This window comes from Lithobates pipiens, unplaced genomic scaffold (assembly GCF_037356315.1).
Source record: "Lithobates pipiens isolate NorthernLeopardFrog02 unplaced genomic scaffold, aLitPip1_a1.2 Scaffold_10, whole genome shotgun sequence".
NCBI classification, from domain to species: Eukaryota; Metazoa; Chordata; class Amphibia; order Anura; family Ranidae; genus Lithobates; species Lithobates pipiens.
In genome coordinates this window covers 58,753,718-58,767,649 of record NW_027507686.1, presented here as the reverse complement: position 1 = coordinate 58,767,649, position 13,932 = coordinate 58,753,718, and the positions used below count along the sequence as shown (strand labels likewise).

At 41.1% G+C, this 13,932-nt stretch overlaps 1 protein-coding gene across 3 annotated transcripts in view; it reads right to left on the bottom strand.

Annotated features, from left to right (window-relative positions):
- Positions 1-1,043: 1,043 nt before the first annotated feature.
- Positions 1,044-13,932, bottom strand: part of LOC143930892 (5-hydroxytryptamine receptor 3A-like) — an 88,921-nt gene continuing 76,032 nt past the window's right edge. Inside the window, exons 9-10 of one of the 3 annotated variants that reach the window (XM_077455585.1) lie at positions 9,674-9,753; positions 1,235-1,399 (exon numbers count right to left, since the gene is read on the bottom strand). In XM_077455585.1, coding sequence (XP_077311711.1) covers positions 1,367-1,399; positions 9,674-9,753 — 113 coding nt within the window. In that variant the 3' untranslated portion in view covers positions 1,235-1,366. Of the gene's footprint in view, positions 1,400-9,395; positions 9,754-13,932 lie in introns of those variants that run through there. The other 2 variants (XM_077455576.1, XM_077455568.1) reach the window with 2 other exon arrangements.

The following is a 13,932-nucleotide window of genomic DNA, read 5'->3' as shown; positions in this document are numbered from 1 at the left end:
GTGCATTCCAAGGAGCCAAAAATGATGTTAAGGACAACCGAGAAATTATGACAGTGGCACAGCCTCAATGCACAATGTGCATCAGGAAGCTTCAATTTAGACTGGCACCCCCTTATCATGTGTGTATGTATATATATATATATATATATATATATATATATATATATATATATATCTTTTTTTATTTTATTTTTTTAAATAGACTTACTGCAAGAGCAACATCCCATGCAATGCTATATAAGAACTGGCATAAGCAGCTAACACTAAATTTTGCCAGGCTGTAGATAGCATGGCGGGTGGAAGGGAATATCTTTTTAGGATATCTGGGGAGCTGGGGCTTTTTAGAAAAATTCTGAACATGTGTTTTGATATTGGCGAGGTAGAGATGATTCAACCATGAAATATGCTTCTTTGCTATGGGCTCTAACTGCAAAGAAAACACCCTAAGAAATATTTTGCATAGTCGTATTCACTATCTTTTAAAGGGACTCTGGAAATGAAAATAAGGAAACTGCTGCAAGTATACAGTGCAAGTGACTCAGAGGTATCTGTAAATACCAGCCACAACCTCCAAAACCTTTCTGTCATGGCTGAACCTCATGTCATTCAAACAAGCAAAGCTTTGGCACTTTCTGATAGTGGGAACCTTGGCCATTCCCGGTCTACCTTCTGCTTATTGATATTAGCTCTTAGTGATGAACAAATAGTAACTTGTCAAATATGAATGGGATGGAGCGTATTGCCAAGATCCAACACTACGAGGAGGTGTTGGAGTGTATCGGTCAGAAAAACCCAGGTTTAGGAGGCTGCAGGTATGTGCAGGTTCCTCTTCTGCCAGTATTTTATACCTGCAGCAGGCTCTCTCTCTTACCAACCGGACAGAGTTGCTTCAATGGCAAATACACTATAGTTTTTTGGGATACTCCACTGGGCTCGATTTTTAACTATATTTTCTGGCTAGAAGGCAATAAACTGAAATTTCAATTTTAATCCAAAACTCAGTGCTTTACAGTATTTTAAAGAGTAAAAGAAAACAGACAGAGTTCAATTGAGAAGTGTTATTTAAAATTGTCCCAATTATCAGACATGAAAAAAAGCTATAGACTTTTTTTAGCAAGCATTTAAGATTTTTGAGACCAGACAACAGTTACATAAATGGTTAAAACTGTTATTATCAGCATGTATACTATTAATATTAGACGGTCCACCAGGTTAGCTGCTAAAGTACACTGTAACTTGGCAATGTTTTCCATTTTAGTGTCTATCAGTGATTTGTGGATCTTCAAAATGGCTAACAGTAGCCTTTTTAATAGTTTTACTTCTGTAGATATGTTCAACTCCATATTCGCTTTCTTCTCCACAAGCTCTAAGCATATTTTTCCCTTTTTCTGATAGTCACCTGGAATTAGGAAAATTATTAAATTATGAGTTATTTCTCATGACAGCTCATCATGACTTTTTAATAAGGCGAATCACCAATTACAAACTCTTATGCCCTGTACACACGGTCGGACATTCCGACGACAAAATCCGTCTGATTTTTTCTGACGGATTTTGGCCCAAACTTGTCTTGCATACACACGGTCACACAAAGTTGTCGGAAAATCCAATTGTTCTGAACGTGGTGACGTAGAAAACATACAACAGGACTATAAATGGGCCAATAGCCAATAGCTTTCGTCTTGTAATTTATTCTGAGCATGCGTGGCACTTTGTCCATCGGAATTGTCTACACACGATCGGAATTTAAATGATCGGATTTTGTTGTCTGAAAATTTTAGATCCTGCTCTCAAACTTTGTGTGTTGGAAATTCCAATGGAAAAAGTCAGATGGAGCCCACACATGATCGGATTTTCCGACAACACGATCCGATCACACATTTTCCGCCGTTATAGCATCTACAAACTATGGTACATTTACGCAGCTTTTAGGTGTTAAAATGGCAGGGCAGTACAACCCCCCCCCCCCAAATGACCCCATTTTGGAAAGTAGACACCCCAAGGAAATTGCTGAGAGGCTTCTTGAGCCAATTGAATATTATATTTTTTGTTACAAGTGATTGAAAAATGACAAAAAAAAATGACACAAAGTTGTCACCAAATAATATATTGCCCACACATGCCATGGTTATATGTGTAATTACACCCCAAAATACATTCTGCCTCTTCTCCTGAGTATGGGGATACCACATGTGTGAGACTTTTTGGGAGACTAGCCACGTACAGCCCCGCCTTGAGGATTTCTAAGGGCGTACATTTTTTATTTCACTCCTCACTACCTATCACGGTTTTGAAGGCCATAAAATGCCCAGATAGCACAAACCCCCCCCTCCCCCCCAAATGACCTCATTTTGGAAAGTAGACACCCCAAGCTATTTGCAGAGAGGCATGTTGAGTCCATGGAATATTTAATATTTTGCCATAAGTTGCGGGAAAATGGAAAATGACAAACTTTTTTTATTTATTTTTTTCACAAAAATAATAATAATAATTAATTAATTTAATAATAATAATAATAATAATAATACTAATAATATCGAAAGTTCAGCAAGTTTGGTATCAATAAATGAATATATATACTATATCATTTATATAATTTAAAAAACTAAAATGCGATTGTGAATGTACAGTATCTCACAAAAGTGAGTACACCCCTCACATTTTTGTGAATATTTTATTATATCTTTTCATGTGACAACACTGAAATTACACGTTGCTACAATGTAAAGTAGTGAGTGTACAGCTTGTATAACAGTGTACATTTGCTGTCCCCTCAAAATAACTCAAAATTGATGCCGTTATACAAACTATAAACTCACTACTTTACATTGTAGCAAAGTGCCAATTCTTCAGTGTTGTCACATGAAAAGCTATAATAAAATATTTAGAAATATGTGAGGGGTGTCACTTTTGTGAGCTACTGTATATACACATTTTTTATTTTTTGTTTTTGCTGCTGTAATCAGACTTCCTATTAGAGGGTGGCTATGCTCATTCTCCATGGTCCAAATGTACGATGGAACATAGCCCCCTTCTCTTGCTTGCTTCTGAGATAGACTATTGCCTGGGTACTAGATACTTTAGGACTTGTGGTATGCATGGAGTAGTGCTTGAGATCACAGCTATTGTGCACTGCTCATTTCAAGCAAACAGGAGTGGGAATAAAAGGATAGGTTCAAGAAATAACAGAGTACATTACAAGGCAGCAGAAAAACACAATAAGAAACAATTTCATTAAAAATAGATTACAGGACTATTAGGTATTGGATGTGGATGGATTATTTTTGGAGAATAAAGATATCGTTTAGTGTCATTTTACCAATTTTTGGAATTCCTCTCATTTTCTGTCTTTGCGACAATGATTACCATGACAAATAGGCTAAAACTCCCCAGCAGGGCTGCAGACATCAATAGACTTTTGAGAAAGGATCTAACTCTTCTCTTTTCTATCCAATCAGAAAAAAACTGCCTATACATACATTTTAACTACTTCCCACCCGGCCACTGTATATAAACGGCCGGGTGGGCGCTCTCTTCTTCTGAGAGGACGTTCAGGAACGTCCTTCAGAAGGAGGGGGATTGCGCGCACGCGGGACCGAGCAGCAGCACAATCCCAATGCGGAATCCCAGACGATACGATCCCGGACGCGGGGCATTTCCGATTGGCAGGAGGGCTCTGTGTTTGGCCCTCCTGACCACATGACAGCTTTGTCCAATCACAGCGATGTAAATACAGAGCCAGTTGCTAGGCAATTGGCTCTCCTCTCCTCGCACAGAAGTTGTCGGTGAGGAGAGGAGAGTGGATCGTTGCAGCCGGCTGGTGATCAGTGAGTATGGGCTGTTTTTTACAGCTTTTTATTCACTGATCACCAGTCTAATGTCCCCACAATGTAAAAAACACAAAGTAAACACACATGTCCTACAAAACACATGTTCCCAAAACACATGTCCCCACATAGTAAAAACACCTGTCCCCCACATATGTAACAGTAAAATCACATGTCCCAATGATTATCTGCACACGTATGTCCGTGATCACCTGCACACATCTGTACATGATCATTTGCGTACATATGTTCGTGATCACACAAACTAATTATTATACACTTAATTATACCTTTTTTTTGCCAAAAACATGTAGCAGAATACATTTTGGCTTACATTTTTGACAAAATTAGATGTTTTATCTTTTTTTTTATGTATGTGAAAGAGTATAATTGTAGACTTCATCCTGGATGGACAGAGCACTGAAATTTGAAAAATACCCTAGGCCCTTTTCCTAGTCCCTTCCATATAGTGCATTCTCCAGCTATCGTCAACATACTCGACAACATAACATTGCCATGGACGGATCACCATGCCATCAAATTCAAAATCGCTACCAACATCACCAACGAAAAACGGAATCCTGTAACAACAACGCACTGGACCAGATCACATAAAAAACTGTACTCAGAATCCTTCAAATCCACTCTGTCCAACAAGATAACTACAATAACCTTAAACCACTCTACGGAGGAAACACTCAACTCCCTGAACAGGGCATTGCTGCAATCAGCAGACTCGGTAGCACCAAAACGCAGGGCTCTCATCAGGAAGAAAAACTCTGGATGGTTCAATAGCTCCCTCGCCGTACTAAAGCAAGAACGCAGAAGAGCGGAAAGAACATGGAGAAGAAATACCACCAAGGAAAACCACTTTAACTACAAAGGTCTCACAGAGAATTATCGGAAAGCAATCTTCAAAGCCAAAAAGGACCACTTCTCATATACAATCTCAATGGCCGCAAACCAACCATGGGAACTGTTTAAACTGGTTAATCAATCAATGAATCTGATGTGCCTAGAACCCCCAGAAAGTGAATCCCAGGATTAATGTGACAAACTGTCTGATTTTTTCATCGATAAAGTCAAAACCATCAGGGAAACAATTTGTCAGAAGAAAACATCCGACCTCAGCCAGCAAATACATAAAGAGGATGTCTGCACCAACATACCACAACCGCCAAAATTTTCACTATCCCCAATTACCGTAGACACCGCAAAAAACATCATTAATAAACTGCGTGACAGTACCTCACCTATTGACATCATCCCCACAAAACTACTGAAAGAATGCTCCGACATTGTGGCTCCAACCATAACCCACCTCATAAACTGATCATTCCACGAAGGGATTGTTCCCAGCATCCTCAAACAAGGCATCGTCAAACCTCTACTCAAGAAACCAAACCTGGACCCTGTAGTACATCAGCTACAACTTCACCTGGATACTCACAAACTCCTGGACCCACTGCAATCAGGCTTCCGCCCGGGTCATGGAACAGAAACAGCTCTCCTCAAGATTTGGGATGACGCCCTCGAAGCAGCAGATGATGGAGAGCCGTGTCTCCTCGTACTGCTAGACCTAAGTGCAGCGTTTGATACAGTAGATCACAATACTCTACTCGTCCGCCTCACAGAAGTAGCCAGATTCCAAGACATAGATCTCCAATGGTTCACGTCCTTCATAGGAAATCGGTCACAGACAGTGAAACTAGGAAAATTCCTCTCCGAAACTCGGGCAGTCACCTGCGGAGTCCCTCAAGGCTCTCCTTTGTCACCCGTTCTCTTCAACATTTACATTCGCACACTCCTTCAAATCATCAGATGCTCAGATCTCTGCTTCCACTCTTACGCTGACGACAAGCAACTTTATTTCCGGATCAATGGAAAAAAAGATCACCAACAACAACTTGAAAACTGCCTCAAATCAATAGAGGACTGGATGACCACTAACTCCCACCAGCTGAACGAATCAAAGACAGAGCTTCTTATCTTACACCCAAATCATAAGCCCGCAACCAAAACCTCCTGGTCTCCACCAATCGTCTTTGGGCAGACTATCTCCCCAAAGACCAAAGCGAAGAGTCTCGGGGTTATTTTAGATGCACAAATGTCAATGGATGCGCAAATAGGATCTGTAGTCAGTGGATCTCACCATCTGCTGCGCATGCTTCGCAGACTCATCCCTTTTATCCCAAAGAATGACAAAGCAGTGGTAGTTGGAACAATCATTAATTCATGACTGGACTACGCAAATTCGCTTTACATAGGATTACCACAATATCAACTTGCGTGATTACAACTGATCCAAAACACGGCGGCAAGGCTGATAACAGGAAAAAAAACCCTGGGAATCCATCTCTCCTTCGCTGAGGAGCTTACATTGGCTAACCGAAAAAAATCGGATCACGTTCAAGACCCTTTGCCTCACCCACAAATGCGTGCATAGAGAAGCTCCGCAATACCTAATGGAGAAAATAAATCATTACACACCAAACCGCAGTCTTCGATCAGCCAACAAAAACCTCCTCCTCGTGCCCAAAGCCCGGTATAAATCCAAGGGGGATCAGAGATTCGCTGTCCAAGGGCCTCGGCTATGGAATGCTCTACCAATCAACATCCGCCTGGAAGAAAATCACCTGGCTTTTAGGAAAAAACTCAAGACCTTCCTCTTTTAGCAGATGATCAAAGCTCGCCACAGCACCTAGAGGCGATTCAGTTCGCATTGTGTGCTATACAAGTATTTTGTTCATTCATTCAACCTCTTCCTGTAGGCTCTTGCCAACATTTACAGCCTCCTGTACTGTCCACAACCTAAGAATCTAGTGCCAGGCTACCCAAGCATGCCCACTAATGCCCAAATATTTTGAACTGGACATACACTTGCATAGGAACAATATAAAGGTAGGCATTACTCCTTTAATATAGTGATGTTGGCAGGGCATGCGCAGCAGCTCCTAAGATGGCTGTGACCTTCTAGAGCTCCATGACACCCTAGTCCATTAAAGCCCGCTACAGCCTTCAGTATGCCTGCCCGACCACGGCTCCGGGACAAAATGGCAGGGGAGCATTCTGGGAACACTCCGATGGCCATGGCATCAGCCAGGAGAAACCTCTCTCGTCGGCTGAACTCCGCCACAGGCCCGCTCAGCTAAGCCCACAAATGGTGGCACCCTACCACACATGCACTAAATCACTGCTAGGGAGGTCAGTAGATGGGCTCCCGATGACTCCTATGCATGACCGTTTAACATGCCTAATCACTTGTGAGGGAGACACCTGTAGCACCGCTCCAATACCCACTGACTTTCCAACTATGATGACAGCTTTCTCACAGATGCTATCTAGGAGTCTTGCACTGAATCCTGCCCAAATCACTTCATCCATCCACGCAGACCTGCAACAATTGGAGATGAGGACTGAAATCATTGAAAAAAGGCAGATCAATCTGTAGCCAGAATCAATCAAAATTCGTCCAGAATTCAAGACATGCAGGACCAACTAGAATCCACAATAAGATCGATGACCTGGAGAATAGGTCCAGACGGTACAACTTCAGGATAAGGGGTCTCCCTGAATCCGTGAAAGATGTAAAGCCAGCAGTCAAGGCCCTCATCAAATGGCTCATCCCAGACATTTCTGAACACCGCCTGGAACTTGACAGTGCTCACAGAGCTTTACAGCCCCCTGCTCAGATGGCCTTCCCAGGGACATTATAGTTAAACCCCATTTTTACTTTGTAAAGGAGGAAGTGATGAGAAGATCGAGAGTGGCTGACACCCTCACTACACAGGGTCATACAGTCCAGGTATTTGCTGACCTCTCACCCTACTTGGTACAGAAACAAAGATCACTTAAACCACTACTCCAAATCCTACAACAGAAGAAGATAACCTACAGGTGGTCTTTCCCTCTCCACCCTGAACTTTACTATTGCATTCTCATCTTTTGTGGAGGCTACTGCTCCACCCGGGCCTACTCTCTCAAGAGTTCCAACCACCTCCACTCAACAAGGGGCGCTCCTCATCTTCGAAATGACCACCTCCAGCAAGCCCCCTGCAACCCACCTGGCTGATGTAACACCCCAAAAGGATCACCTGCGCACATTTGTACGTAATCATTTGCGTACATCTGTCCGTGATCACACAAACCAATTATTATACACTTAACTGATTTTTTTTTTTTACCAAAAACATGTATCAGAATACATTTTGGCTTAAATGTATGACAAAATTCGATTTTATTGGATTTCTTTTAAAATAGAAAGAAAAAATATTGTTTTTTTTCCACATTTCCGCTATTTTTTCGCTTATATCGCAAAAAATAAAAAACGGAGTCATAAATGAATACAACCAAAAGAAAGCTCTATTTGTGCAGACAAAATGATAAGAACTTCATGTGGGTACAGCGTAGCATGATAAGGGGGTGCCAATCTAAATTGAAGCTTCCTGATGCACGTTGTGCATTGAGGCTGTGCCACTGTGATAATTTCCCGGTTGTCCTTAACATAATTTTGGGCTCCTTGGAATGCACGCCGTGTCTAGAGTTGTGAGCGGTGATGCACTGGTACTGACTGAGGACTGTTTGTGTTGGTGTGTCTCAGGTACCTTCTACATGTGAATGTACATTTTTTTCATTTTTATGATTTCCCATTTAAATAAATATACTACACTATGAGAACATTACTTTATTAGGCTTGTGGCTTTTGGCATTGATGGGAGAGAAATTACATTGTGATATTGGATCCATCCCATCTTTTTTTCTGGTCCCATTTTTTAAATAGACTTGCAAGAGCAACATCCCATGCAATGCTATATAAGAACTTGCATTAGCAGCTAACACTAAATTTTGCCAGGCTGTAGATAGCATGGCGGGTGGAAGGGAAGATCTGTTTAGCATATCTGTGGAGCTGGGGCTTTTTAGAAAAATTCTGAACATGTGTTTTGATATTGGCAAGGTATAGATGATTCAACCATGAAATATGCTTCTTTGCTCTGGGCTCTAACTGCAAAGAAAACACCCTAAGAAATATTTTGTATAGTTGTATTCACTATCTTTTAAAGGGACTCTGGAAGCAAAAATAAGGAAACTGCTGCAGGTATACAGTGCAAGTCACTTAGAGGTATCTTTAAATACCAGCCACAACCTCCAAAAACTTTCTGATAGTGTGGAACCTTGGCCATTCCTGGTCTACCTTCTGCTTATTGATATTAGCTCTTAGTGATGAACAAATAGTAACTTGTCAAATATGACTGGGATGGAGCTTATTGCCAAGATCCAACACTACGAGGAGGTTTTGGAGTGTATCGGTCAGAAAAACCCAGGTTTAGGAGGCTGCAGGTATGTGCAGGTTCCTCTTCTGCCAGTATTTTATACCTGCAGCAGGCTCTCTCTCTTACCAATCGGACAGAGTTGCTTCAATGGCAAATAAACTATAGTTTTTTGGGATACTCCACTGGGCTCGATTTTTAACTATATTTTCTGGCTAGAAGGCAATAAACTGAAATTTCAATTTTAATCCAAAACTCAGTGCTTTACAGTATTTTAAAGAGTAAAAGAAAACAGACAGAGTTCAATTGAGAAGTGTTATTTAAAATTGTCCCAATTATCAGACATGAAAAAAAGCTATAAACTTTTTTTTTAGCAAGCATTTAAGATTTTTGAGACCAGACAACAGTTACATAAATGGTTAAAACTGTTATTATCAGCATGTATACTATTAATATTAGACGGTCCACCAGGTTAGCTGCCAAAGTACACTGTAACTTGGCAATGTTTTCCATTTTAGTGTCTATTAGTGATTTGTGGATCTTCAAAATGGCTAACAGTAGCCTTTTTAATAGTTTTACTTCTGTAGATATGTTCAGCTCCATATTCGCTTTCTTCTCCACAAGCTCTAAGCATATTTTTACCTTTTTCTGATAGTCACCTGGAATTAGGAAAATTATTAAATTATGAGTTATTTCTCATGACAGCTCATCATGACTTTTTAATAAGGTGAATCACCAATTACAAACTCTTATGCCCTGTACACACGGTCGGACATTCCGACGACAAAATCCGTCTGATTTTTTCTGACGGATTTTGGCCCAAACTTGTCTTGCATACACACGGTCACACAAAGTTGTCGGAAAATCCAATTGTTCTGAACGTGGTGACGTAGAACACATACAACGGGGACTATAAACGGGCCAGTAGCCAATAGCTTTCGTCATGTAATTTATTCTGAGCATGCGTGGCACTTTGTCCATCGGAATTGTCTACACACGATCGGAATTTAAATGATCGGATTTTGTTGTCTTAAAATTTTAGATCCTGCTCTCAAACTTTGTGTGTCGGAAATTCCAATGGAAAAAGTCAGATGGAGCCCACACATGATCGGATTTTCCGACAACACGATCCGATCGCACATTTTCCGTCGGAAAGTCCGACCGTGTTTACAGGGCATTTATGTACCTGCATATATGACAATACAGTTGTCAAGGCAACTGGGATTTATTAATTATATCATTTCTAACAAATAGGACAATTTTACATTCTTTTCTCAGGAGAATGCAGAAGATTACAATTTGTTAACATGCCTATTTATCTTATTTTCCAACCAATTCACTTATCATAAAGTGACAAGTACCTGGGTTCAATGAAGATTCCACAATACAATAGCTGTCTGGCAACTGTCATGAAATGCACATGGAGGCAGTAAAAAATCTTTATTATCCTTTCAGAATGTAATATAATAGTGCTGCTATTCTGCTGACTTGCTTTGAACTGCAGGCACAAGATACTATAAAAGCTGGGAAGTTATCCAGGTGTAAATGAGTGGCAAGTAGAGGCAGCATTGTGAGCATTGTCCATCATTGAGCAATATGACATCCCTAGTAGAGGTCTTCATAGCAAAGACTCTAAGAAAACACGGTGCTGATCTCCCTAAGTTGCCACACTGTTCTATTCAGGCTCTTTTCTGTTTGGAGCACAGAATTAAAAGAAGTTGCATGCATATTAAAATTAATTATGATTTTTTTGAATATTACTAATGACATACAATTTTTTTTTAGAAATTAATATTCTTTCATATATTGGTATCGCTTGAATAATTTCAATTGCTTCAGTAATTTAGGTGAAATGAAGAGCTTCCCATAATCCTTGCCAACCCTTCATGACTCCAGCATCTTTAACCCAGCTCCTGCAATGTGTAAGGGCAGAGGGTCTTTGGAGCAGTGGTGTGGCAGGGTATACCTAAATTGACAGGACGATGGGTAATCCACTCTGTTAACTGAGTAGAAAATAAGAATATCTACATGATCGACTTGACCATATGTTAACGCTCATGTATAGTGTTGGGCCGAACACCCCTCTGTTTGGTTCGTGCCAGAACTCCCGAACAGAGAAAAAGTATGGGCCTGAGCCGCAAACTCTATTAAAGTCTAATGCCCTGTACACACGGTCGGACTTTCCGATTGAAAATGTGCAATCGGATCATGTTGTCGGAAAATCCGATCGTGTGTGGGCTCCATCTGACTTTTTCCGTCTGAATTTCTGACACACAAAGTTTGAGAGCAGGATCTAAAATTTTCCGACAACAAAATCTGATTGTTTAAATTCCGATCATGCGTAGACAATTCCGACGGACAAAGTGCCACGCATGCTCAGAATAAATTATGAGATGAAAGCTATTGGCTACTGGCCCGTTTATAGTCCGGTTGTACGTGTTCTGCGTCACCGCATTCAGAACGATCGGATTTTCCCACAACTTTGTGCGCCTGTGTGTATGCAAGACAAGTTTGGGCCAAAATCCGTCGGAGAAAATCCGACGGATTTTGTTGTCGGAATGTCCGACCGTGTGTGCAGGGCATTAGGGCCCCCGAAAATGAAAAATCTAAATTTCCCATTTTGAAGGCTTATATGCAAGTTCTTGGCCATAAAAAGGGTATGAGGCCTGGTTACTGCCCTGGGGGACAGGTATCAATGCAAACATATATTTTTGTTTAAATACTGTTTTTAAATGAGCAGTTATTTTAATGATGATTAATATGAAACAATAAACATGAAAAATTCCTTTATATATAGTGCTTGGGGTCCCCTTAGTCTGCCTTTAAAGTGGTGCATTTGTATTGTGTATAGAACCTGTTGCAGTAAAAAAGACATTTATAAAGAGAGAAAAAATACATTTAAATTGACTCATGCCTGCAAGCAATTGTCGGCAATAAAAAGAAAAAACAGCTTGGGGTCAACCCATGTATACGAGGCTCTTTGAGTCTGGTATGATTTTTAAGGGGAATCCCATGCCAATTTAAAAAAAAAAATTGTGTGGGGTCCTCCCTAAAGAAAAACCCCACCCCAAAGCATCTTGTCCCCCACCCCAAAGCATCTTGGCGACTGTTACTGATAACCCTAAGGGGTGGTTTTGGGGGTCTATGACAGGGGGCTTATTGGAATCTGGAAGCTCCCTTTAACAAGGGGGCCCCCAGATCCCGCAGCCCCCCTATGTGAATGAGTAGGGGTACATTGTACCCCAAAAAGTGTAAAAAAAATAAAGACAGGAAGCAGTTTTGGAAAAATCATTTATTAAAAAAACAATTTCCCCCAATGTAGATCCAGATCCAACACCTGTTGTAATACTGGACCCGTAAAAAAAGTATCTGCTCCTCCTGCCACGAAGGCTAACCACCAAATGCCTTCTCTGCCGTGTGACAGTTCTTAAAAAGGTAAGGGGTGGGGCCACCTGGTGACACCGCCCCCCTTGTGACATCACGACCCAGCATTCGGCAGTTAGCCTTCGTCAGGGGCAGAGCATGTCTTTGGGGGGGGGGGGGTTTGGGTCCATCGGTGGACGTCGTGATTGGTGATGGATCTGCATTGGGGTACATTTTTTTTTTTAATAAAAGAATTGTCAAAAACTGTCTTTATTTATTTTGAATTTTTTTGGGTGAATGAGTAGGAGTACAATGTATCCCATACTCATTCACATAGGGGGCAGGATCTTCCAGATCTTCCAGATCCTGATAATCCTCCTGCTCGCAGACCCCCACAACCACCACCCAGGATTGTCAGGACCAGAGCCCCTCCCCAAAGCACCCCCTCGTGCTTTGTGGCATCTGGGCTGGTATGGTTCATGACCTTTCCTGGCCTGCCAGGCTGCATGCTCAGATAAGGGTCTGGTATGGATTTGGGGGGGGGGGGGGGAACGCTGTTTTTTTTTAAATTCTGGCATGGGATTCCCCTTAAAATCCATGGCAGACCCAAAAGGGCTTGGTGTGGATTGGGAGGGACCCCCACCCTGGTTTTTGAAAAATTTTCTATTGCCGGTTAATTTGGAAAAAAAAATTTTCTTTCAGCTGTCAGTGGGGAAGCCTGCCGACAGTTGATGACTAATCTGTTGTTAAGGACTCACCAGGCAACTTCCCGGGCCCCGTACCTTAATAACCTATTGACCGTACGCTCCCTGCGTGAACAGTCGCCAAGCGCAAAGAAAATTTGAGTGTAGTTCAGCCCGAACTTATGCTCAGCCCAAAGTGTTTGCCCATCCCTACTTATGTATAGTCTGGGCCTAGGATGCTGAGGTTCCACAGGATTTGAAGATTAACCGGCCCCGGAAGATTAGGCTGCTCAATGACCAGAGTACTTTTTACAATTTTGCACTGCGCTGCTCTAACTGATAATTGCGCGGTCATGCAATGTTGTAGTCAAACGAAATTTGCGTCCTTTTTTTCCCACAAATAGATCTTTCTTTTGATGGTATTTGATTGCCTCTACGATTTTATTTTTTGCAATATAAACAGAATTGTTTTGGAAAAAATTATATTTTCTACTTTTTGTTATACGAAAAATCCAATAAACTCAATTTTAGTGATACATTTAGGGCAAAATCTATTCAGCCACATAAAAAAAAAAATTCAATAAGCGTATATTTATTGGTTTGTGCAAAAGTTATAGCATCTACAAACTATGGTATGTTTTCTGGAATTTACACAGCTTTTAGGTGTTAAAATGGCAGGGCAGTACAAACCCCCCCAAATGACCCCATTTTGGAAAGTAGACACCCCAAGGAAATTGCTGAGAGGCTTGTTGAGCCCATTGAATATTATATTTTTTGTCACAAGGGATTGAA